The following is a 25,435-nucleotide window of genomic DNA, read 5'->3' on the forward strand; positions in this document are numbered from 1 at the left end:
TTTTTCTTCTTTTTATGTTTGCTTGATCATTCCAGTTCGTCAGTTCTGGGTTTAGTCTTAATTGTATTATACGATGATCCACGCTCCAAAAAGCGAAAAGAAAGTTCATTTGTTAATGTTCTTACGGAAGGAAGAAGCCCGCTCGTTAAAATTTTCTTCTTTTATTTGCAAACTATTTTCCCAGTCGCTCTCCACTCTCCACTCTTATCCCCATCTGTTAGTTTTGCAGCTCATTACTTTGGCTATAAGATATGCTTTGATCTTTGAAGATAAGCTATCTCGTTCTCCTACAAACCAACAAAATTATAAAGGATAAGTTTTGCCAACGAAGGAAGAATTTGATTGATCACACTCACAATTCCAATTAAATACCATCGGCTCCATTAATCAAGAATCATGAAGAGAAAAACTGATTAGCTTAATTAGCTTAATTCTTCATGTTTTGAGTTGTGTTTGCTCATTAAATATCATCATCATGGTTAAAGTTTTATAAGTTTTAGAGTTATTAAAGATTTACATTATTATTAATTTTAAAATTTATAAAATTAATTAAAATATGTATAAATAATAATAAAACATTAAGAGAAGCTAGAAGGGTAGATGGTTACTATAGCAATATTTAATGTGGTTTTATACTCACAGGCACTATAAATTCCAATAGAGAAATAACTTTTCGCCATTCTTAACCAAAAAAAAAGAAAAAAAATTGGCCTAATCATTTAGGGTAACAATGTATTTTTAGAATTTTTCATGAAATGATTAATATACTTTTAAAACAAAAAATATTGAATTGACCTTTCACTTTTAACATAATAAAATAACTTCATTACTCTTAGAAATTAAGTTTTTCTTAACTTTCTTCAATGAGTTATTTTTTTTATCTTTTCAAGTTTGATAAAAGACAATTAAATATTTAGAAAATATAAAATAATATTAAAAAATGGATAATACATGTTGTTCCATGTGTAACCAACAAGCCTTTAATTTGGTGCTCCAAGTGCTTGGTTCATTATAATAAATTTTTTATTTTTGAACAACACGTGTGACCAAAAACATTATAATATAATATTGGTGGCTTTTTTTCTCTTTGTTCCTTGGTTTTTGTGTTCGTGTTTGAACATGTAAATTTTTAAAATTTTCATTTAATTTGTTATTTTTTTAGATTTGATTTTTTAAATTTTATTCTCCTTTTACATTTTTATCTTTTATCTGTTAGATTTGATTCTTATTTTTTTTATTTCTATTTATTTTTTAATTGATATTTTTTTCAATTACATCTCTCAATATTTTATTTCATTAAATTTTTTATGTTAAATTTTATTCTTATTCTTATTCTTTTTATTTGTTTTATTTTAGACTTTTTATTGAAATTTTATTTTCATTTTCATCCCTCGATATTTTAATGATCAAGAATTTCACTTCATGATTTTTTTCAGGTTTTTCTTTTTTAGATTATTTCCGATCTTAGAACTCGGGTCACAAATTTAAAAGGCTAGCCTAGTATGAATTATATCCTTTTTAGGTTATTTTTTCACAATTAATTTTTTAATTTTTTGAATTATTCGATCTCATATGTTGGATCGCAAATTTCACGAGTTAACCTAATTGGATTTGTCCATTTTTTTTTGTTTGATTTATCTATTATTGTTGTCTCTTTTATCAAATTATTATATTGGACGAGCTTATTGGATCCAATAAAATTAATGACCAACTTTCATATTTCTCTTACTTCTTTATAAATGCTATCATTGCCTAAGCACTTGCTTCCTTGTAAATGTTATTATTACCTAAATATCTTTTTTCATGTTGAAAAAAGTTTAGTCTGGCATATAACATAACGTGAGTAACAAATTTAGTTAAAAGAAACTAAAAAGGATAGATAATTTATTGTAGCAATGTCTACTGTAACTTTAAATTTATGCACAGTTTATTGGAACAATAAAATTATTATTTTGTCATTTTTTACAAAAACATCTCACCTAGTTATTGAGAGTAATATGATGTTTTCATGTTTTTTTTTCATAGTAAAATGAATGACTTACATTATAAAGCAAAAGATATTAAACTGGAGCTGAAGGTTGTTTTGATTTTTCCTCTTTAATATAATAAAATAACTAAATTATCTTTATATTCGAATTTTCTTTAACTATACCAGAACTTTCATCTTTTCATAGTGATTTTTTTATTTATTATAATCATGTTAGATTATGATTGATTTAACATTTTTACAAATATAAATTATTATTTAAAATTGAAAAGTGATTGTATGTGGCTATGCCCGTGTTCTTTTGACATTATGTATAACATCACTTTACGGTTAAACAATGACTTCTATGAAAACATTTGAATCATTATGGCAACCCCTCAATGGGTGGCACGTGTGCTTAACAACCCTTTAGCTTGGCACCAATGATTTTTTTCAGCATTCTTTTCTCTCTGTGTTTTGATTTTCACACTGTCCCTAAAGATTTTTAGAGTTGTCCTTCAATTTTTTTTTTTAGATTTGATTCTTATTGTTTTTAGTTAGCACAGCTCAATGGGTGGCACGTGTGCTTAACAACCATTTAGCTTCACACCAATGATTTTTTTCACCATTCTTTTCTCTCTCTGTTTTGATTTTCACACTGTCCCTAAAGAATTTTAGAGTCGTCCTTCAATTTTTTTTTTCAGATTTGATTCTTATTGTTTTTAGTTATCACAACTTATTTTATGTTAAATAATTCCTAAAATTAGATTTTTTAAAATTTTTTATTATCTTTTGATTTTTTTTGTTTGTGAGATTTGATCTATATTTTTTATTTTTATTTATTTTATTTTTAGTTATTTTTTTAATTGATTTTTTTCAATTACATCTTTTAACATTTGATTTCATCTAATTTCCATGTCAAAATTTATTTTTATTTTTTAATTATTATTTATTTTATTTTAGATAATTTCTTATTGGAACTTTACATTTCAATTTTATCTCTTTATATTTTATTGATTGAGATTTTAATTTCATGATTTTTTTTAGATTTATTTTTTATGGGATAATTTTGAACTCAATACTTGAATTACATGTTTGAAATGTTTCCCGAGTTAATTTAATTTTTTTTATAATTTTTTTATAATTTTATTCTTTAATTTTATTTTAATTTAATTTTTAATTAAAAAACAAATAATTGACTCCTGGAGGACATGATTGTTTTTTAAAAGTGTACCGTTCTCGGATTGATTCTTCCGTAAATAAAAAAATTTGTTTTATTTTTAAACAACCCTACCATTCATGTTGAAAATACATTGAGCACAAATTTTCTTTCCGAACAAAAACCCAAATCAACATATCCACGTGTAAAATCAAACATGCTTGAACAAAATGAAAAAACACTTTAAATATATAAATCACTCAAATAAATATTTAAATAATAAAACGAGAGAGAGGAAATAACATTTTTATCCTTGAAGAAATGCTGAAGATCACAAGAGCAAGCGCCGCGTGGATTGTATGCTGTGGCAGCTAAAGAGACACTGCAGGTTCAGGCTGTGGTGAGGTTAATTTTTAAAATGTTTTTATTTAAAAAAATATATTAATAATATTTTTTTTATTTTTAAAAAATTTCTTTTGAAATTAATATACCAAAATAATTTAAAAAATATTAAAAATATATTATTTTAAAATAAAATTTTTTAATTTTTTAAAAATATCTTTAAAACAGTGCCAAACACGCCAAAAGCAATGGCAGTGAGAGCGTACACGCGCTTGGAACGCATGTACGTAAAGAGTCTTTTTATGTCTGGAAATGTAAATGTTTATATTGTCTGGGCTTCTATTCAAAAAGGAAAAACCTAAACCAGAAAAATAATAATATATATTTATATGTTTTTTTGAACTAGAATCTCTCTGCAATCATGATTTTCCATATATCGTTCTCCTTTTTTTTTTTCCTTGCCTCTTTTTTACTCTCTAATTTTTTATTTGTCTTTTTATTATTTTATTTTATTTTTAATATATGTTATCACACAAAATAAAATAAATAAAATACTAAAAATGACAAAAACTGATTGAACTTCATTAAAAATATATTTTTGAAAGACTTTTATATTATTAAATAACATGAAAAAATTAGGGAAAATCTAGGTTATGATCACATTATTTATTTATGGTATCAAGTTATTCAAAAATTTATTTTTAGTAAATTTGAAAATACGAAATCAAATCAAAGTGGTTTGATTGAAAAGTAACAGATGTATAAAAATTTCAAGAAGTTAAATAAAGATGTAATCAATTTTATTATAAGTTTAAAAATAAATTAAAATTCTTAGATAATCAACCTCTACATTAAATTTTAAAATAAATCAAAATTATAAGGTAACTAACCTTCACATTAAATTTAAAAAGATTTATCAAACTTTTTGAGAGACCCGCGCGCCATATCAATCTAATTTAACCAAATTAACTGTCTTGATCAAGATTAAATCTTGAATTAAGGAGCAATTAAATTAACCACCAAAACTACGATGAGTTTAATAACACTTTTCTTAAGCGTGCATTCGCTTTGCTCTCCACGTATCTCTGCTTCTTTGCCTCTCCTCGAGGAAAGGAAGGTGCAGAGAGTTCCTTGAGAGAGGGTGGGAGATTTGTAAGATAAAGATAGCCAACAAATTAAGATAATGCAAAACATGAAGCTAAAACCACCCATACTCGTGTACTTCCTCTTCTCTCTCGTCCTCTCCCTCACTCTCCTTTTCTTCTTCTTTTCGTTCAAAATCACCACCCACCCACCAACCCTATAAGGCAACTCCGACCTTAGAATCCGACCCGGTTACATCTCTTACGGTTCCTACAGACAACGCCAACTAAAGAAGACCCTCAACCCAAAACTGAGAAATATATGGACAACCCGTGACTGGGACCGCAAAATCCAAGTCTTTGCTGGTTTCTTTCAGGTTTGGAAGCAAAAAAACCTTCTTTTAATCGAATCCAAAGCCTTGTGTTTTGGTGCCCGTGTAGGGCAAGAGTTGGTGATTTCCAACACCAGCCGTTCGACAATAGGACTTTTGATTTTGAGTTTTCAAACTTGTTTGATCACGCGCTGTTACCGGACAGGTTCGTTGGAGAGGTCGAGCAGACGTTGAAGCCTGTTGGGATATGTGTCCTACACGTGACGCTTTCTAGACGGGCTGATAAGTATTCGGCTAATGATTTGTATGGTGCTAAACCGCTGGCCAAGTTGTTTACGAAATCTAAGGTTGTTCATTTTTAGATGGGTTGTGATTAGTTGAATTTGATATCTTGTTATCATGCACAAAATCTTTTGGAATTTCTGGTGTTTTTCTGTCCTATTCAAGATTGGTGAAAAGAACAATGAAAGAAAAAGCTCTCAAATACGTGCAGAAAAAGCTTGACAGAGTCTGATCAATTTGTCCATTGATACGCTTCCTCGCACAAACCTGCTAGCCAAGTTCACGAAAAAGCTAATCAATGTACCTGTCCCGGGCAGTTTAAAGCTCCAATATCAGTGTTTATGTCATTGATTGCATCTTTTTTTCTTATATTTCACAAAATGAAGTTCGTTGTTCAAACGAAGAAAGTCTTACAAGAACTTTTCGAGATCTTGGAAAAAAAGAAGACGAATAATTGTAAACACAGAAGGTTATTGACACAACCGAACTTAAAGAATAAGAACCAAAGAAGAAAGAAGACAGAAATCTTGAAAGAATGAATCACACAAGCATGATTAAGCAATTCTCAGTTGTTTAACTGTTTATCGAGAGCATAGAGGCCGCGGGAATTTTGAAGACATGAACAGGAGAGACCTTTTAAGAATAGTGATGGATCCATATGGTAACCTCAATGACCTTTTAAGAATAAATTTTGGGTAAATTATAACTTTCTGAGGTATCGTGAGATTAGTAATCTATAAACACTATCTAAAATTTGAAGATTCCACCCCAACTCCATTTAAATGTTCAAGAAGCTACTGGAAGAATCTCTCTCTGCCTAAAATTCAACCCCAACTATATAATTTTAACCTTGAGCTAATGAGGCTGAGGTGGACAATGGTTCAAGGTTAAAATTGTTTTGACTAATCTAAATTTAAAATTTTACCTTTATCGTTGAAACCATCCCCGTTCGCAGCCCTCTGAGGCTCAGTTGGAGCGGCGTCAGCAGCTGCAGAGCTTCAAGCATGTTCAGTACTTTTCTGATGTTGTGGTCAACAAAAATCACCATCCTTTTGGATTGTGTCTCAGGATTCAGTGATTCACAGTTCCATTAGCCTTAGACGGATTGACTGCTTTTTCAGATCTCAGGTCAGATGGTTTGCAGTACTTCTCATGTCGCCTAGATTATAGGCGCAATGAGTCTCTTTCCTCTCCGAGTCCATCAGCCTGATCACCTGCAGGTTTCAGATTATCGTGAAGGATGATATTCTTCGAACTCTTTTCATGCTCCCCACGTTCAGGGGCATCTGACGTGGGAAGCATGTCAAAAGTCCATGTTAAAAAAGAACTATGGGTGAGCGAACGAGCTTATTGACTATAACTGATATAATTTTTAATCCAGCCCTCAATTGAGCTAAGATTTTGTTTGCGTGTTTATATTCATAATAAGCCTAGAAAATCTTGTTCCTATTTTTTTTTATTCTCCTTATTATTTTGAACTATTTCTAGTTAGATTTCAGAATTTTGTTTAATATAAGTTTCGTTAAATAAATCGGTTTTAGCTACTACTTAAATAGTTTTATATGTTATTTTAACAGTACAGTTTCATTTTTATATAGTTTTGGGTTTGAAAACCTTTTTTTTTTCCCAATAGAAAATAAATCGTATATCCACTTTTGCGTTGGTGGTCTCTGTGTGACTCGTATCAATGTCCACAAGAGATCACCATGAATAAACATCAATGCATGTCTTCACGCTTTTCTCCTTTTTGTCAATTGAAGAGAAACAGAACATGAACGTTTAAGATAAGCGGGCACACTCCTTGGGACTCACCTAGTAAAGAGGGGCTTTCATCTTCTTGGACAGGATCGACATATGTTTTTCCTTCACAGAGAAAGCTCAAGACTCTGAAATTGTTACTCCCTGGACAGGAACAGGTGCTGCATCAGGTTCTTTGCTGAAACCCTTTGGGTTAACTTCCACGTACATTCTATCCCTATACATCTTCAGTAGACGAACTCCCTCCAGGGATTTCTTGATTATGAGAATTTTTAAAGGATAAACAGTCTACCGCAGCATGTGAACTTTTCTATATTTAAAAGCATATTAAAATTAATAAATGTAACATGCAGACAAAGTGCAGGTAACTTAATGGGGGATAAGTAGCCATAATTAACATTGAAATAGAAAGAAAATGAATAATCATAGTAATTTAATTTCATATATCTAATTAATTATAACTGTAAATTAATCAATAAAGTGGCGTGTTTATTTTTATTTTTGTGACTTCAAATGATAAGTACACGATCAGCATCCTGAAAGTTTAATCCACAGACCAAATTCCCAAGCTAACCAAAGTTGAGCTTATACTGTTCATTCCATCTTCCTGGAATCTTTAAGTTGTCCCTTCTTTCGAATCGCGAGGCAAAAACTCAGTCTCCAGAAATCAACAATTGATTCTGGCAACAATTGTATCAAACCCCAGAGAAGGGAATGGGGCCAGTAAGGTGTGCAGCGAGGTTCATAGCCTATGGCACGCAGACCTGCCCGGGCATAACCATCTGCTGATGGAACCCAAAAGGAAGATCTCCTTATTGATGCCATCTTTGTTGCCACGTAAAGCGGAACCTGCATCAAGAAAAACCTAGATTGATCAAAGAAGCATAAAACAAAGAAAATCGGATGCTTAAACCAATACCTGATAGTAAGCAGAATGTTTATCATTCTACCTGATTAAGATCTGAAATTATACTTGAGATATTTATGCAAATCAAGAGACTAAAACTCAAGATGGGAGACCTGCATCTCTCTTGATAAGCACAAAAGAAAAGAAAAAAAATTATTTGCAAGATGACTGGTATGGTCAGAAAGGGCACACAGATCACAGACATCAGATAGGCAAGGCTTGGTGATTCAAATACTCAAAGCTAAAGCCTTGTCAGTTATCAAACTCGCAACTTTAAGAATGGTTGACCAGACGGTAGCTCTCTTGCATGTGGGGTGGCCACAGTACTGTTGGCTACTCTATACTAGCTTGACAAACATCTATTTGGTTATTTTTTCCTACATGCAATAAGGTGTAGGCTTTTCAGTATGCTTTGGTTATGATTCCTCGGCTAGAGTTGTCTGTGTGTTTACCGAGCAAATAGCCATCTCATTGACGTTTCCTCACATCATCACTTGCCAGCTTTAAGTCAGAAAACATGAATTCAATTAGCAGTATGTTCTAGTATCGTCTCACATCTAAAACTCTACCGCTTCTCTCATAATTATACCAGCCAATTCAGACAAATGTGTAGAATCCAAGGAAGAATTCAAAAGACACGAGCATCAAAAGAAGAAGAAGAAAAATTATGTGCAATGTTGGATAGAAAAATATGATTAGCATGGCATATATACAGCATTTCCACATGATAAGTTCATCTTAAGCTGATAATGATAGGTACATTAATCAGGTTTATAACACTAAGGCATTCAGCAGAGCCAACAACACACGAAGAAAAAAAAAGTAGTTAAAACCATGAAGTGCACGAAAGCATTTGTGTATCTATAATTTTGTCATGAAAACGAAAGAAAGATGGCCTCTACCCAACAACTGTATTATAAAATTCAATCATGATCTTTCTTTTTGACAAAATAGAGCATCAGCTTGCATAGAAATTGATCATAATCCAGATTTTGAATTTTCAAAAATAAAATAAAATAATAAGATAGAAAATGAATGAATAAAAAATATTTGAGAATTGAGTCTAGACCACACAAATTTGAAGTTTGAGGATTGAATTATAAATTTGGGGGTAAATTTGGTCAGACATTAGAAGAATGGGAAGTTTGGGGACTTAATTGAACTTGATATTGTTTAATTAATAAAATCAGGGATCCAATTGTTAAATTTCATAAGTTCAGGGGCCACGTTGAAAATAGCCATTTCCAGAGACACAAACGGCGCCGTCTTGAACCACTATTCATCATCACCTTCTCCAGACCAGGGACCGATTCAACAGGAAACCAAAACCGTTTTGGACCACGTCTCCCATGAATGTCTCCTCAGCTGCCCATTTTCTTCCAGAGGCCACGTTGAACAGTCCTGCAATAACAGGACTGTTATTCCCCTGTTTCTTCTCAAAGAAACAGGGGCGTTCCTGCCTCACGATCGTGAGGCACGAATACATGAACAGAGGCCATTCTCTGGCTTTATAAAAGCCAGAGAAGGCCACAGAAAAGGGGAAACCAACGAGGTAAGACACTGGAAGATTACACACGGCAAGACGCAAACAAAGGAAATTCAAAGGAACTGGGGGAGCTTTTCCAGAAGAGAAAACACTAGAGGACAGACGCAGGGGACGAAGGAATAGCAACAACACAGGGGACAGAAGAAGACCAGAAAAAAACCCAGGAAAAAAAGTAAGAGACAGACACGAAACGAGAAGGGAGAAGACATCGTCCGGCCAGAGCTAACCGGTCATCAACATCGTCTTCGTCTTCAGCCCACAGCTGCACCAGGTAAGTTTGCATCTTTCCCTCTCTTTCCATTTTAATTACACAGGCACTGTGCACTTGCAGTTTAAATTACTCCCACCGTGCTGAGCGTGCGTGAAGCTTTTCACGCGTGTTACTGAGTGATTGGGCTGGATCTGCTGAGTCTAGCACAGTCTTTATAGGTTTGGTCAGACCCCAAGAAAAAATTACATGCATTGATTTAAATTATTTTAATAGTTTATTTACTGAAATAGAGTTAAAAATATTATATAATATTTATTAATACTAGAATAGAAAGCATAGATAATTAAATATTTAATTAAAATAATAAATATTACAATCAAATTATCATAATATAAACAAATAAATTTTTAATAATTTAAAATAGAATTAATAATATAATTGGTTCATAATTTAAGATTTGATAATATCTTTTTTTTTTTATATAACCAGTTTTATACCAAAAAAATTTTGTTGATCAATTAAAATTTTTAATAACAATAATATTAAATCAGGATTTCTTTAATAAAATCTTCCTATTTTAAAAAAATAAAATACGAAAAATTTATTATTTTTATTAATAATTTTTAAATAGAAAGAAATTTCGTCACCATTTATATTCCAAATTTCAGATGCGATCACATAAGCACATTCATTCAGACATAATCACAGATTGACCAGAACATCAGTGTAAACTAAATCTATTACATGCAGATCAGGATTAGTATTGAGAGCAGCAGAGCATTGTATAGTATGGAGAAGCACAGTACCTGACACTGCACATCAATCCCACTTTTCTTGTATTCAACATAAAGGCATCTTGAGAATTGATCAATGTACCTGATAAAATACACAGATTAAATAAATGAAAACTAATAGCAACCTGCTCCAAATCTCCACAAATTAGATCCTTATAAATAAATCACGACGAAAAATAAGAAGAGAGGCTTACGCTTTAGTAGCAGCATAAACAGCATAAAGAGGATCAGAAGGAATAACAATGGCAGCACCAGAACCAATATTAACAATAGCACCTTTCTTCTTCAACATCCCATGCAAAACAACTTGCGTAACTTTGGTAGTGCCTTCCACGTTCACTTTAATCAAATTCTTCAACAACCCCTCATCAACCTCATGAAAGAACCTCGCATAAGGATAAGAAACCCCAACATTATTAATCAAGACACCAACATCCAATCCTTCAATAGTCTCCTTGATCTTTTGAACACCCTCGTCAACATCGCCGCTGAAATCAACAACAACGTTCTTGATCTGAACATTACTGTATCTGGATTGAATAGAACTTGACACGTCTTTGAGTTTATCAGGATTCCTGCCCACCAGGACTAGATTGAGACCCTTTCGAGCCAATTGGAAAGAGAATCCCTTGCCAATACCGTCAGTGGGCCCAGTAACGAGAGCCCATGACCCATATTTCTTGAGATTCTTGGCAGGTCTGAGGAAACTAACGTAGACCCATTTGAGAGTAGCGGAAAGGAATTTCAGAAGTGAAAGAGAACCCAAAGTGAAGAGCAGAAGAAGCCATAAAGGCTGATCTTTGAGCTGGTCCATGAAACGGAGACCCATTCTTTAGTTATGCTTTTGGATCCGAGACGTGGTATTTGATGAAGACTTAAATAATAGAATGCTATGAAGAAAGAAGGAGAAAGAAAGGTAGGGAAGCTTCTGTTAATGTTAACACTGCAGAATTTTTGGATTTAAAAGCGGAGCTAACGAGGAAAACAGGGCGCGAGTGTGAGAGGAAAAAGCGAGTGGCAGAAGATAAGTTAGGCGAGAACAGACAGATGAACGGGGGAATTAACTAAGATTTGATGGAGAAAGCGAAAGGTGGCTGAACGGAGTGTGGTGAAGTAGATGAGATGAAAACCGCCCCATTAACTACTTATGGTGACGTTCATTCACAACATGGCTTCGTTGTGACAACTGCCAAAGGCCTTCCTTGTTCAAGATTCTTGTCTCCTGTTCCTCCTTTTTTGGTTCTTCGATGCTCGTCTGACGGGTGCGCCTATGTGACACTGTGATGTCAATTCTGAAAACCTGGGATACAATTTATCGTGAATAATTTTTGTGCTATTTTTTGTTTTTAGCATATTTTTAAAAAAATATACTGATAAAATAACATATTAAAAAAATTAAAAAAATAATAGAATTTATCATACGAGGCCACCTATCAAATCAGTAATTTACATCAAAGTAAAATTATTCATTGAAGCTTTCATTTTAATTCTATTTACAGCTTGATAAATATATATAATATAATTATTATTGTGCTTGTAAGTATGGTTCAGGAAGGATCTTATAATTCTGCATGAATAACTGATAGTTGTTTAATTATGATGAAATCTTTTGAATTTATATTTATTTTATATTTTATGTATAAAATAATACGAATTACTGATTTACTTTGTCGAGTTTTGCAATAAAAATCTCTTAACATCTTAAATGTAATGGATTTTATAACAATTACTAAAGCATTACTTCGAACTTTGAGAGATGTTGGATTTGATCTTTTTACTGGAAATGTGCAATTTGTTTGCACAAAATATGAAATTGACATATCACATATGAATACTTTGTATTAAAAAAACTACAGATCATTCATATTAATAATAAGGTTCAGTGACAATTTACCAACATTATCATCATGATATATTTAACCCAATAATATATTTTCAGTTGGAAGAATTAAACTCTAAATTCAGTAATAGGATAGTGAAACATGTTAAAATTGTAATTTGCAATAAAATGAAAGAGGAGTTCCTAACAGATTTTTTAATGATTTACATTGAACAAGAGCTTGTTAAAGATATTGATTTGGATTCGATTATAAATGAATTATATTTTACAAAATATTGAAGAATGCAACTTTAATAGTATAATTTATTTTTATTTTAAATTTTATATACTTTAAATTTTATTTTTTATATATTTTATATTATGTATTTGAATTAAAGTTTTACTGTTAACCTAGCAAATTTATATATCCAGATGAATGATTAATTTTAAAAAATAATTTATATATATTTATATTATAGCTCAGGATAGGAAAATTTTCTACTCTATCTTTGAATTTGTGTACATCATGTTAAAGAATATGACTTTTATAGTTTGTTACCTAACAACATCCAATAAAAAATATTAAGTAAAGTGAGGATAAAAATAAAATAAAATAAAATTAGAATACACCAAAACTTTAATTACAATAATATATATATCATCAAAAATAAATATATAAATCATCCTCCATATTTACATGGAGAATATATATTACAAATGCCATAAATTTTGTTTAAGTAGAGTATAAGTTACTTTTTTGGTTAAATTTGTCATGACATTCTATTAAATAAAAAAACTAAACATTTCAATATTAAATATGTCAATCTATTTATTTTATTAAATGCACATTTAATTTTTGTTCTGTACTTTCTTGATATTAAAAGAAAAAAAACCTCTTGATCCCATCAACGGGAGAGGCGCGAATGAGGTGAGTTGTTATAACTACATTTATGGTGAGGTTGTTTCCGATGAAAATTAATCTCCCTGATCTTGAGGAAGTACCTATCATAGGTCCTCCCCTTGTCGAGGAGTAAACATATTCAACAACTTGGGAGATTTGAAATTAAAAAATTCGTTTTTTTATAATTTTAAGTTTGAATAATATGATTGTTAATATAATATTTATTAAAAATTTTATAATTATTCATTTTAAAATTCATAAGATTAGTTAACTTATACACAATATCTATATTAATTTTAATTCATAAGATTAGTTAACTTATACACAAGTTAATATAAATATCTATATTAATTTAAAAACAAAAAATAAATAGTCTGTTTACACAACACAAATTGATTTGTATTAAGCCTTTGATGTACATTGATTCACTAAAAAATATATTAAATTGGTTTTTTAAAATATTTTTTAATAATTTTAATTTATTCTATAAAAATTAAAAAATAATTTATTTTAATTTATTTTTTAAAAAAAACATTAAAAAAAAAAAAACATTCTAGCTCACCGCTCCAAAAACGCCGCGTCGTTGGAAAAGACACCTTAATTTTTTCCCCAACTTGTGCAGAAAATTCTTCTCTCCCCCTTCATTCTAATTCGACTAATTGACCCCAAAATCGATAACGGAGGTTGAATTGACTGATAACTTGCTGGTATTTATGGGATTTTAGATTTTAGAAATAAATCTAATGATTTCTGAAAGCATGCATAATTGAAAAAGAAACATGAATAAGAGAAGTTTTTAAAACAGCATAAAACCCCATCAAGGATAGACTAGCTGCAAATTTCCTCAGACTCGTGCTGTGAGCTTTCCTCTTCGGTGGATACCAACAGAGAGACGCCAGGCATCAAGAACGCGCTCGGGAAGCAAGCAAGCCAACCACCATTGAAACGAGTGAGCCCAGTAGGGAGCACACCGTGCTTCATAGCCTATTCGGCCAATCGCAGCCTTGGCGTAAGCTTCTGGTGATGGTATGAACAAGGATGGTTTCTGAATCGAAGCTACTCTTGAAGTCATTTTTGTTGCAACATATAGCGGTACCTGTGTACGGCGCCTTGATTACATTAGGTATGTTCATCATGAATATTACCTCCTCCTTTTTTCGTATCCCACCATCAATATGTCATAAAACAAAGGTTTTTGATGAAATCAAAATTTATGGGAAACCTTCCCTTTGTTCTTTGTATTTTTTTCATTAAGCGAACGTATCAAGATGTTAATAGTCGAAGTGACGAGTATATATTAACATTAGGTATTTTTTTTCAATTAAAAATATATTAAAATAATATTTTTAAAATTTTTTTGGTATCAAGCGGTTAAAAATCATAAAAATACCTAAAACTACATTAATTTAATATTATTTACATGATAAATAATTTATTTTTTTAAAAAATAAAAAATTACTACAATGTCAAATGAGTATCTTAATACTATTATTTCTTCATAAAATGTAATGTTTGTACATTAATAACAAGATAGCTTATTTTTTCAATTGAAAACTTATCAAAATTATGCTTTTTTAGATTTTAGTATTTGACACATTAAAAATCATAAAAATACTTTGAAAAATATTAATTTATTTTTTTTCACAAGAAAAACAATTTAATATTTTTTTAGAGAAAAAACAGAAATTATTACAATATCAAAGAAGCATCTTAGTAGTTGGAGTGACATTTAGTTTCTTCATTCAGAAAATTTAATGTAGTTATTACACTTTACTTTGATTTATAACCAGAAAGACAAGTATGGTAGTAAAAAGTTATGGCGATACACAGAGATGGAAACTGTAATACCTGACACTGTACATGAATTCCACAGCGTTTGTACTCCACGTATAAACATCTTGATAATTGATCAATGTATCTGCAAGGACTCAGCAGCTCAAAAAATATCAGTTAGGTCATTATTAATAATTGAACAGCCCATTAAATTCTAATAAATCTAATTTCTCTATCCATTAAATAAATCTATCTATTTCACTTAGATTTTCATTATTAATATATTTTTTTTCAAAATATTTTTTTATATCATAACTACGTACTTAGAATACTTTTGGAATTTACTTGCTGGAATATGTGACTATAATTATGTAGACATATTCTTTCCAATAAAAACAATTACATTATGCACTTTTAAATTAAATAATAAACTAGACATTATAAACTTGCTATAAATATAATTACTTGGTATATATAATCATACTTCATTTGATTTAAGCAAATAAATCCATGTGAGAAAAAAATAAAAAATACCAAGGATGGCAACCCATTTGATTTCAGCCAAGCACTTGATTTTAAGTAGCATTTAATTACTATACCGAGATAAAAAAAATTATATATTTTTTATTTTAAAATGATATAAACTTATTTTAAACTTATCATGTTTATTTTCCTATTTCTCTAATAAATATGTTTATAGTTTTAGTTCTTAATTGTATTATAATTATGGGTGGTTGAAGTAAATTAATAATCTTTTTAATTAATACACTAAACCTAGCTACCAAACCTCCAAATTTGGCCAACCTCAAAAGTACACATAAAAATTGCTTCCTTGTTTTTCTATTCTCTATCACTAGAAGCCATCAAATGAATGAAGCAATTAAAGTTCATAGGAGTATTTCTTTTTTTAATTTTATGTGCTGCCCTTAATTAACTATTTAGTCGCTTAATCAAACTTTAATTTTTTTATTATCTATAGTAGCTTGTTTTATACATTAATTCAAGGCTTCCCTTTTAAATCTCGTTAGTTTGTTTTTTTCCTCCCCTTGAATGCTTATTATCAAAATCAAAAGACAGAGTAGAAAAAATAAAATTTTGTGTTTGAAATTGAAAATCAGTACTGGAAAAAGAAAAGGGATTATCGATGCTTATGGCATATATGCTCACGCTTTAGTAGCAGCATAGATGGTGAAGAGATGATGTGAAGGCATGGCACTAGCAGCTCCAGAGCCAATATTAATAATGGCACCTCTTTTCCTCTTGATCATCCCTGGCAACACTGCTTTAGTAACCCTACTAGTGCCCGCCAGATTTACTCGAGCAATATCCATCCAAACTTTCTCATCCACCTCGTGGAAAAAACTGGCTGCAGGGTACGTGATTCCCAAGTTATTTATCAGCACACCAACATCTAGCCCCTCTATGGCCTTCTGTATTATCGACTGGACACCAGCCCAAGTTATTTATCAGCACACCAACATCCAGCCCCTCTGACTGGACACCGGCTGAGGCTTTGCTTGAAAAATCAAACACCACAGTCTTAATCTTGGTGCCTGGATGCCCAGCTTGGATTTCACTCGAGACTGTTTCGAGCTTGGTGGGGTTTCTACCGACTAATATTAGGTTTAGATCCTTTTGAGCTAGCTGGTGAGCAAAGGCTTTGCCTATGCCTTCTGTGGCTCCGGTGATTAGAGCCCACGAGCCATAGTCTTTGAGATTGTTTTTTGGTCTGAGAAACGTTGCATACACCCACTTGAGAAGAGAGGTTGAGGTTTTGAGGAAGGAGAGGAAACCAAGTGAAGAGACAAGAATAAGCCACATGGGCTGCGTTAGGAGGTGGTTGATCCATGCTGAGACCATTTTTTTTTTTTTCACTTTTCAAGAACTCTTGATGAGAGAGTCTGCATGTCTATATATTTCCTAAGAATTTAAACACGTATGAGGATTTTTGGCTGGTCCCTGGTATTGAAAGTGATGTATGAATTAGCGATGAACATTTGGGAATGAGGACTCGGTTTGTTTGTCTGAAATATTTTCCAAAGACACTTTCTTAAGTTTATCATGTTAAGTTTTTTTCCACTTTCTTAAGTTTATCATGTTAAGTTTCCCCCCCCCTCTCTTTTTAATCTATGTTTGCTTACAACAAAGCAGGAAACTAGATAAAAAAATCATTTAAGAGATTCTGATTTAAAGAAAATCATCATTAGAGATCAAAAAGATCACTAAGAGATTAAGATTTTAAATTTGGATTTTAAAATTAAAAATACTTTTTTAATTAATTATATATTAATAATTACAGTCAAGAAATTAAATTAAAATCTAATAAAGTAAGTTAACAATATTATAATTAATGAATGATTTAAATAAAATGAGAGATATATATAATATAAATCAATAAATTAATGATATAAAGTCTCATAATAAAACTTTTCAATACAAGGAAATTATTGAATAATAGAAAATATACATGAACCTAATAATAACTTGGTTGTTCCCATCATAATAAGTTCTAACAGACTCTTTTAGGTTGCAAGATAATAAACCTAAATTAGTAATTAACTAACATAAATTCAATAATAAAATAAACCTTTAAACAATGTTTAACATGCTAGAAAAAATTTAAATTAAAAATAATTATTCAAAAATAAATAAATAAAATAAAATAATAAAAAATTCTTCATATTAAAAACAATTATTCTATGTAATTCAAATCTTTAATTTTCGTATATTTTTAATAGATTTGAGTCCTGATTTCAAATACATTATTCTCCCTCGTCTAATTGAATTATTGGGCATATGGTATATAGTTAGAAAACTTCAGATATTTAGTTTTTATCTCAACTTTAATCGCAATAAAATTCCACTAATAACTCCGGATATGTTTCAAATAGTACACAAAGGTCTAGTTTGATATATTTGACAAGATTTAAAGGTCTAGTTTGATATATTTAACAAGATTTATCTATTAATTTTGGCCCTCTGAAATATTATGTTTTTGAACTTCATTTGACTTGAAAATTTACCATAATATATTTTTATTTTTTTAACATTTCTCTATAAAATTTCAGTTCTGTCTAATATATGGTTTGAAAAATCTGCTCAATCTTATAAAATTGATCAACAAACATTTTAAGATTTAATTTTAATTTGACTTGATTCATATCACAAATTTAATAAATTTATAAAATCGAATCGAGTTTAAATTTGATTTTACTAAACTTTAAATTTTAATTTAATTTTTTATATTATATACATATTGACTCATAAAATCATATAAATTTACAAGTTAATTCTAATTTTAACAACAATGCCTGGATTTATTTACATTTTGTTGGGTTATTCAACATCCATTGTGGAAGAGACCGTTGGAGGTGTGAGGAAAAGCTAGCTTTTCAGAGGGAGATCGATGAGCTGAATACCAAAGCCAGGTTCTTAGAAGCTAGTTTTTGAAGAGGAGATCTGCTTGGAATCACCTAACATCAATCTTTTAGTCGTGTCAGTGTCTGATTTTGTTTTCAAGCAGAGTTAGTAACAAGTAACAACGGGTTCAAAAAACACATTTTACATGATAGGTGTCTGATTTTGTTTTTAAGCAGATTTAGTAACAAGTAACAACGGGTTCAAAATACATTTTGCGCTGTCCATCATGGACAGAATACGGTTAGACTACAGAAAATTTGGACCAGTTTTTACAGTATCAGACTCAAGGCACAGACAATAATTTTGTACAAGTTACCCTATATACTCAAAAAAGGGCTGCAGTTGAACTCGTTAGGAGCTTGGCTTTAATCAGCTGGCAAGGTACTTTGCCCTCGTCTGATGCCAGTTGATGGTGCCAAGTGAGCTCCAATCTACATCTATTTCCGTGGCAACGTGCAATAATCTAAACCTGCAACTACCGTTTAATGTGCATGTGGCCACACCAGAAAGTGTGAATGATTCCTAGGCTAGCGTAGAAATCGTCCCGATTATCATTACAGAACCTATAGTCACGTAATTTTTCCTTTCCTCTCCTCTCCTCTGCTCTGATAAAGAAACCACTGATCAATCACTGTCACTCCCTAGAAGCAATTCCCTTATTGGCTTTAGGCTACCTAAATTTAAGTAGTTAATCCGTCACTAAATCCAGCCCCACTGTCTTGAATCTTTGATCCACATTCTCAGGCCACACCGATTCAGAAAGGCAAAGGGTTTCCAAGGAAACCCGGAGGTTCACTCGTGTTTGATGCAGCTCCACATTTGGAATCTCACGACAGCTAACAATCATTTTTGAGGAGGTAGGTGTCTCATTGAATAGGGAGCTGAATGTAACGTTGGTCGAATATTCACTTGTCAAAGTTGACGAATCATCATCGTGCACATTGAAGAGGGAGTGTGTCGAGACAAGATCATAAATATAGAAGAGACTGATGGGAGAGAACCAAAGTAAACAAATAAAGAGGAAGGTTTCGGTAATGAGCTATATCTAGATTCCATGATGTCACTGTTCAAATCTGATGCAAGTTCGGGCTTGCGCTGGCTCAAGTAATGCATTCTGACCTCATACAGCCTTGAACGCTACAGTTAGAAGTATGATCCTTGCAATATGTGATGGATTCCTAATCTGTACAACTCGAGTGCATAAATTGATTTCCCACCTCAATATTAGCTCACCTACCCTAGTTGTCTTTTTGTGGGCATATGGGGATTCCTATCCATTTGCAGACCATTGATTATGGACCACTCAGTATAATGCATCCTGGAACATATGCGAAGTGCACCAGTTTAAGCACTTTTGTGTTCTTCGATCAATGTATATCCAAGTCACGATTATCACAGCCGAAGCCCTTTAAAACATGTTCTTGGTGGAATGGATCATCAGCACCACGCACTGAACTCAATCGAGGAGAGAAGTTCCAAACTGCCATCGATTCCTGCTCATGGCCATTGAATCTCATATTGGCCTCTTTGAACTTGATGAAAAACATGGATGACCAGTAATCCTTTGCCAAGTTCTTCAAGAATTTAAAAGGGAAAAACAGTATACTTCAGATATGCTTCCATAGTGATATATATAAATAACATCTGTAGAAACAACAGTAAGCCACCTACCGTCTTCATCAACTGCATCAGTTCATTTAGTGCATTATTAAACAAATCAGGGTGTGCCAAATTGGTGGTGGTCAGTATTTCTTGTCGTGTTCGATAAGATATGTTCACCTCCATTGATGCACCTGTATAATACCAGAATCAGGAAACCTATCAGATAACAGCACGCTCTCCATGCTTATGTGCACCACAAAGCCAAAAAGCTTACCAGAAATAGATTTTCCATTGGAGCAAAAATCTTAAGGCAATTCAAGTACAAATTTTAGCATGACTATCCAGGTTTTCCTTATCACAGTAGACTGATTAAATAACAGGGAAGTTTTATCTTGATATTCCTTGGACTAAAATAAGGTTAACTGTACAATATTCCTTAGAATATTAATAGAGGCTAGGTGGCTATCACCCCTCCTGATGAATAGATGAGACTGATCACTGATGAGCTGGAAACCGTGTCTTATTTGCAATTGTAATCTGAATGTTATTTCTTCGTTCATCTCCAGATTAAATTTTGATTTTTCTCAACAGTTTCTGGTGGATTCCAAAGGAACACCATCTCTCAAAATCCCAGTTGATTTCTTGCTTCTCTAGCCGAGCTGTTCCCTTGCCACTACTCCTAAGAATTATTTCCTTTTCATTTTATTTTTTATTTTTTTACAAAAAAAACCTAGGGTACATCATCGTGACACCAACTTTTTTTTAATAAAAAAACAATATATATTGGAACATCTGGTTAGAACATGGACTCTCATCTGTAATTGGGATTTTCTAGTTTCTGATTTGCAAAGGGAAATGTGCACTGATATGTGGATTGTTACTAGCAAAGGAGCACATACCGACATTGGATTACCAGTTTTACTTATATGCAAAGATGTATAAACATGTCAAGAGCCAGCAAACAGCGTGTAAAACACCAATTTGCATTTTTTTGACATCCTCAGCTGCCCAATCAACAAAACTGGTTGAAATTGTTGGCACCTCTAAACTAAGATATCCAAGAAGAGGCCATATCACCAAGTTGTTTTTGTTGGTGAAGATTGAGCGGAAATAATTAAAGTTCCTGAATGCATGCAAATGAATGTAATAGGTGAAACGTAGCACAAATTTCCTATATGCATCACAAACCTGCAACAATATACTTCTCAATAATATGTCGTGCCATGTAGATCCTTCTTACAGGGTCATCTACAGGAATTTTATCATGTTCATGCACTTCATTATAGAAATGCACGCTCTCCCCCGCCAAGCAGCTGCAGTTAAGATGAGAAGTGAAAATATAGAGAGTAAACTTTCAACTCAAGATTATTATTGTTTTGCCAAAATAAATTCATTTTTTCTTCAAATTGCTTCAATAGTTGCAGAAAAACATTATTAGGGATGCAAAAGCTTTTGGGAATCAGAAATTTAAGTTAGATCAAGAAATATTATGAAGCTTCTGGGAATTGAGAATTTAAGTTTGCAAATGAAACAATCTCAGAAACTAAATTTTCTGGTTATAAATCTCTACATCTAAATCATTTCCCCAGAAAAAGGTTTCACTAAATGATTAGGAAGCACAAAATACCTGTCAGCAAATGCCATAAAAGACTGGCGGAATCTTTTGTTGAGAAGAAGCTTGTCGAGTGGTTCGTTAGGATCTATGACCGGAACAGAATCTATTTGCAATAGCAGTCCACTATCAGGTATACCCAGAGCTTGACCCATTGTTTGAAATTCTAAAGGTTCTCTTTTCCTCAAGCTAATTTGTGAGAGCAAAGGCTGTGAACTTGATATAGAGAAGAAAACCAGAACCAGTACACTTGCCTGTGGAGCATACCTGAGGAATGTTAGCAATACACATAAGCAGAAAACTAACTACTTGAATCAAATCAACCAGTGATGCCACCAGTAAATAGAAATAGAGAAAGATCCAGACAACAGAAACATACTGTTATCAAAAGCAAAATTCTGGAGGCAACTTGGAGCCACCAGATGTCATCCCGAATTTCATTTGAAATATAAGCAGCAAACCATATCCCTGTAAGTAGAAAAGAGTAGAAATTAAAAGGAAAGACCACGGAGAGAGGTCAAACTGATCATCCATATACTGCTTTGACAAGCAGCTTACAATTAGTTGGTAATTTGACCAATATCTCAATGTCTTATTACCCTTTGGATTAATTGTTCAAGCAATTACTCAATCATTATCATATATGAATAACATATCAACTACTCAATTTTCAATTCTGGTTGAATTTTAGTGTGGTCCTTTCATCCAGTATCTATTTATTTTTGTTAACATTATATTAAAGCCCTGTATAATCCATTCCAGATTTTATGTACTTCTTGCAGACCTAGGCCTTCAACAGTAGCAGTCCCATAAAAGAAACCAACGAATTTGTAGCTGCTTTTCAGTCCCATGACTAAGCCCAGCGGACAACCCAAAAACATGCAGGTCCTACACATTAATCTTGAATTAGATTCAGGCCACTATCACATGGACCACAACAAGGAATCTAAGCGCAACTGTAGAGTTTTATATTGTTGCATCTGCTAGACACAATAGATCATGAGATTTGAACAAAAGAGCTTTTTAAACAAATAGATTCTGACACCATGTTGGTTTTAATAAATTGCTCTAGAAAGTTTATGACCCTTGGTAAAGAGCCAGTGATGCCTATGAGAGCTAACACAAGCAAACTTGAAAATGTAACTTTTGGGGTGTACAATGGCCTTCCCAAGGAAGCAAGACAAAGCTAAATGAGCTTATGGTATATCAACCCATGAAATACCATAGGTGGATTTGGTTCCTTGGAAAACAGATAAAACATAAAGATCATGACCAAGCTTAATCATGTCAAAATATTGTCCATCATCAAATGACTTTCATTTCCACTAGGCGATTGGTTCTCGGATTATGGGACTTCTTGCCTTATGCAGGGCAAAATGAAAGTTTGTAGAGAAAGAAATCCCAATTACAGTGCACTACATAGACCTAGGAGTCTCAGACAAAAGTCTTACCAATAGATAAAGACGAAACAAGTATCCCCTGCCATAAGTCTTTGAGTTCATTAAACCTGAACTCTATATGCCGAATTGCCCATGTTAATCCAACCAGAGCAGCAACATATATTGTGTGAAAGCACACGACTGGAACAATCCAATGAGTCCCCATGTGGCACCGATCATTCAAAGGTCTCTTCACATGGACGACTACAAATAACAAGACAGCCTTCTTGTAAGAAAAAAGAAATTGCAGCAGAGGGTCTACAGTAGAACAATCAATGACCTCATTTGGAAATGTACTGCTCTTAAGAGGGAAAACAAATGCCACTTAAATCTCTATGCAGTAAGTTGAACTTGACAAATTGGACTTTCAAATATGTAACATGATCCATGTTCAAGGAACACTTACATGCAGCTCCGGCAACCCATGGCAAGAGAATCAGAGGAAGAAAAAAATAAGATCTAATTGGTGGTAATTGCCTCCTGCAAGATCAATACCAAATAATTATAGAATAGGGAAAACAACTAAATGCCACAGGGATTAAGAAATATAATCTGAAAAATGAAACAAGTCCAGTGGAAAACTGCAGATTATAAAAGAGTGAACTAGTTGCCAAATGGTTAGATCAATTAGGTGTAGCTAGATGGCTATCGATGGATGATTCACAAAGTCCACCGCTCCAATTTCAATTAGTACATATGCACTTTGGACTTACTTGACAAATATATGATGCAGTTGGAAAGCTTGGGCTATTCGGCAACTCAGTAGCAAACCAAATCCAAGAGGACCTTCAATCCAAACTGAAAGCAGAAGATATTTCAGAGAATCTTGTTTGTATTAAGAAATATGCGTTCACTCAAAAAAGCAGATGTGAATGACAAAGTGAGGAAACAGCATGACTGATGTTAATAGAATCAAAAGAAGGGGGCAACCTGCCCAAACATAGCAAGACTGCCACCAGTGACTCTTTTCAAATTTCAGGAAATTGATAGACATCTGCGTAAAAGGAGAAAAACAGCTTAATATGGGTTGCAATGCTAAAATGCCCATAAAACAGACTTCACTGAATGAAAGCGCTGAAAACATAAAAGAAACATATGAAAACCTGTAGCCTACCACAATTGATAACAAAAGGTTAAAGCTGCCAAACACTTGAATAACTGGAATCCAGAAGCCACTGCCATTAGTACGAGGGATCTTGTGGATCAAAAAGGGAAAAAGTAACCTTGAAAGAAGCCTGGAAATAATTATGAAGGGGAAAAAAAACTCAGTAAAGGAGAACAAAACCATTATCATGACCCACAACATTCTTGACGTTAATCTGGCACGGTTGATCATATCTCTAATCACCCGGTAGAAACCATAATGTTAGTGATGAAGTCCTCTCTCATTAATCGTATTGATTCACTAATTACCAATCAGTAACAATACTCTATGTAATCTCTAATTGATTCAAAGTGGCAACTGGGGAGATAGGGTAAAATCCTGGCATCCTTCCTGTTATCAAACTCTATTTCATTGAGGCGAAGCATCAAACAGGTGAGAATCACAAAAAAGAAGACCCCATATTCAAGAAAACAGACAAGAGACAAAATTATCAATTTTTGTAAATAATTTGCAGTCCAATGATAACAAAATTATACCGTCCAAAACCATATCAAATAATAATGAAAACGGAAGGAAGAATCAATTAATATATAGAGAATATAAAGAAAGAAAGAAAGAAAGAAGGAGAAGGTGTGGAGTGGGTACTAACAAGAAGAAGACGAGGATGGCTATGGAAATAGCTATGTAATCGGAGGGGCAACCTCCTTGCACAGCACAGCTTCGACTCCCATTAACTTCTTCTTTCATCATCTGCTTTTGTTTTTTTCAGATTCAATTACACAGACAGACAAATCTCAATCTTTCTTAGGAATTTAGGAGTAAACCTTTTTACATGCTGTCCTGTTTTTGACTCGTCGACCTTAAAACGTTCAAAAGGCCGCTGTTTTAGCTTGACCTTTTTCAAAGTTAATTATACTACAAAAATTCTCCATTTCTCACGTCTTGGTTTGAAGCTTTCAAAGTTCCTTTACTCATAATTTGGTATTAACTTGCTTTCTCATTTTTATTTGTACTCAATCTTCTATTTATTTTTAAATTTATCTTTACTTAGTTCTTGTTTATTTAATGAATAGTAAGGTTGTTCATTGTTAATAAATCTTATCTTTATTAGTTTCTCGTTATAGAAAGTATAAATATAGAAAGAAGAAAAATATATTTGATTAAAAAAATATAAAGTAAATTTATTGATTTATTTTCAAATAAAAATATACTTATAAAAAACTGTAGCTATCATACTCTCAGCATCCCGAAAACTAAACCAAAAGGAACTCCAAAACTAGTCAAAATACATATCCGATAATCTCAACAGTAGCTTTTTGTTTGAAGATGTGTTTGTCATGTCAGCTCCTATCGCTACTAATGTTACTGAAATTCATGGAAAAATG

At 32.3% G+C, this 25,435-nt stretch overlaps 3 protein-coding genes across 3 annotated transcripts; all 3 read right to left on the minus strand.

Annotated features, from left to right (window-relative positions):
• Positions 1-7,387: 7,387 nt before the first annotated feature.
• LOC105129305 (very-long-chain 3-oxoacyl-CoA reductase 1-like) lies at positions 7,388-11,351 on the minus strand. Its single transcript, XM_011031295.1, has 3 exons — positions 10,574-11,351; positions 10,392-10,461; positions 7,388-7,770 (listed from the first exon to the last, which is right to left on the minus strand). Exons 1-3 carry the CDS (start codon positions 11,206-11,208, stop codon positions 7,516-7,518), a joined length of 960 nt encoding a protein of 319 aa, XP_011029597.1. The 5' UTR covers positions 11,209-11,351; the 3' UTR covers positions 7,388-7,515.
• Positions 11,352-13,779: 2,428 nt separating this feature from the next.
• Positions 13,780-16,781, minus strand: LOC105129306 (very-long-chain 3-oxoacyl-CoA reductase-like protein At1g24470). Its single transcript, XM_011031296.1, has 4 exons — positions 16,377-16,781; positions 16,040-16,324; positions 14,948-15,017; positions 13,780-14,195 (listed from the first exon to the last, which is right to left on the minus strand). Exons 1-4 carry the CDS (start codon positions 16,730-16,732, stop codon positions 13,944-13,946), a joined length of 963 nt encoding a protein of 320 aa, XP_011029598.1. The 5' UTR covers positions 16,733-16,781; the 3' UTR covers positions 13,780-13,943.
• Positions 16,782-19,201: 2,420 nt separating this feature from the next.
• Positions 19,202-25,104, minus strand: RGS1 (REGULATOR OF G-PROTEIN SIGNALING 1). The gene is made up of 11 exons (XM_011031297.1): positions 24,700-25,104; positions 24,060-24,180; positions 23,876-23,939; positions 23,659-23,743; positions 23,352-23,425; positions 22,958-23,149; positions 21,886-21,974; positions 21,522-21,760; positions 21,083-21,207; positions 19,964-20,085; positions 19,202-19,866 (listed from the first exon to the last, which is right to left on the minus strand). The coding sequence occupies exons 1-11, from the start codon at positions 24,798-24,800 to the stop codon at positions 19,660-19,662; spliced, it is 1,419 nt and encodes a 472-aa protein (XP_011029599.1). The 5' UTR covers positions 24,801-25,104; the 3' UTR covers positions 19,202-19,659.
• Positions 25,105-25,435: the final 331 nt, after the last annotated feature.

This window comes from Populus euphratica, unplaced genomic scaffold (genome assembly GCF_000495115.2).
Source record: "Populus euphratica unplaced genomic scaffold, PopEup_1.0 scaffold18.1, whole genome shotgun sequence".
NCBI lineage: Eukaryota > Viridiplantae > Streptophyta > Magnoliopsida > Malpighiales > Salicaceae > Populus > Populus euphratica.

Bases quoted from the DNA above. Each gene is read 5' to 3' on its own strand.
- LOC105129306 (XM_011031296.1), bottom strand. From the start codon at position 16,732: ATGGTCTCAGCATGGATCAACCACCTCCTAACGCAGCCCATGTGGCTT. The intron at 16,325-16,376 runs CGGTGTCCAGTC...AATAACTTGGGC, and splicing joins TTTTCAAGCAAAGCCTCAGC to TGGTGTCCAGTCGATAATAC. The intron at 15,018-16,039 runs GTGAGCATATAT...GAGTCCTTGCAG, and splicing joins ATCTATGCTGCTACTAAAGC to ATACATTGATCAATTATCAA.
- RGS1 (XM_011031297.1), bottom strand. From the start codon at position 24,800: ATGATGAAAGAAGAAGTTAATGGGAGTCGAAGCTGTGCTGTGCAAGGA. The intron at 24,181-24,699 runs GTTAGTACCCAC...AATTATTTCCAG, and splicing joins GCCATCCTCGTCTTCTTCTT to GCTTCTTTCAAGGTTACTTT. The intron at 23,150-23,351 runs GTAAGTGTTCCT...TGTTATTTGTAG, and splicing joins ATGGGTTGCCGGAGCTGCAT to TCGTCCATGTGAAGAGACCT.
- LOC105129305 (XM_011031295.1), bottom strand. From the start codon at position 11,208: ATGGGTCTCCGTTTCATGGACCAGCTCAAAGATCAGCCTTTATGGCTT. The intron at 10,462-10,573 runs GTAAGCCTCTCT...GTATTTTATCAG, and splicing joins GTTTATGCTGCTACTAAAGC to GTACATTGATCAATTCTCAA. The intron at 7,771-10,391 runs GTACTGTGCTTC...TTCTTGATGCAG, and splicing joins GGATTGATGTGCAGTGTCAG to GTTCCGCTTTACGTGGCAAC.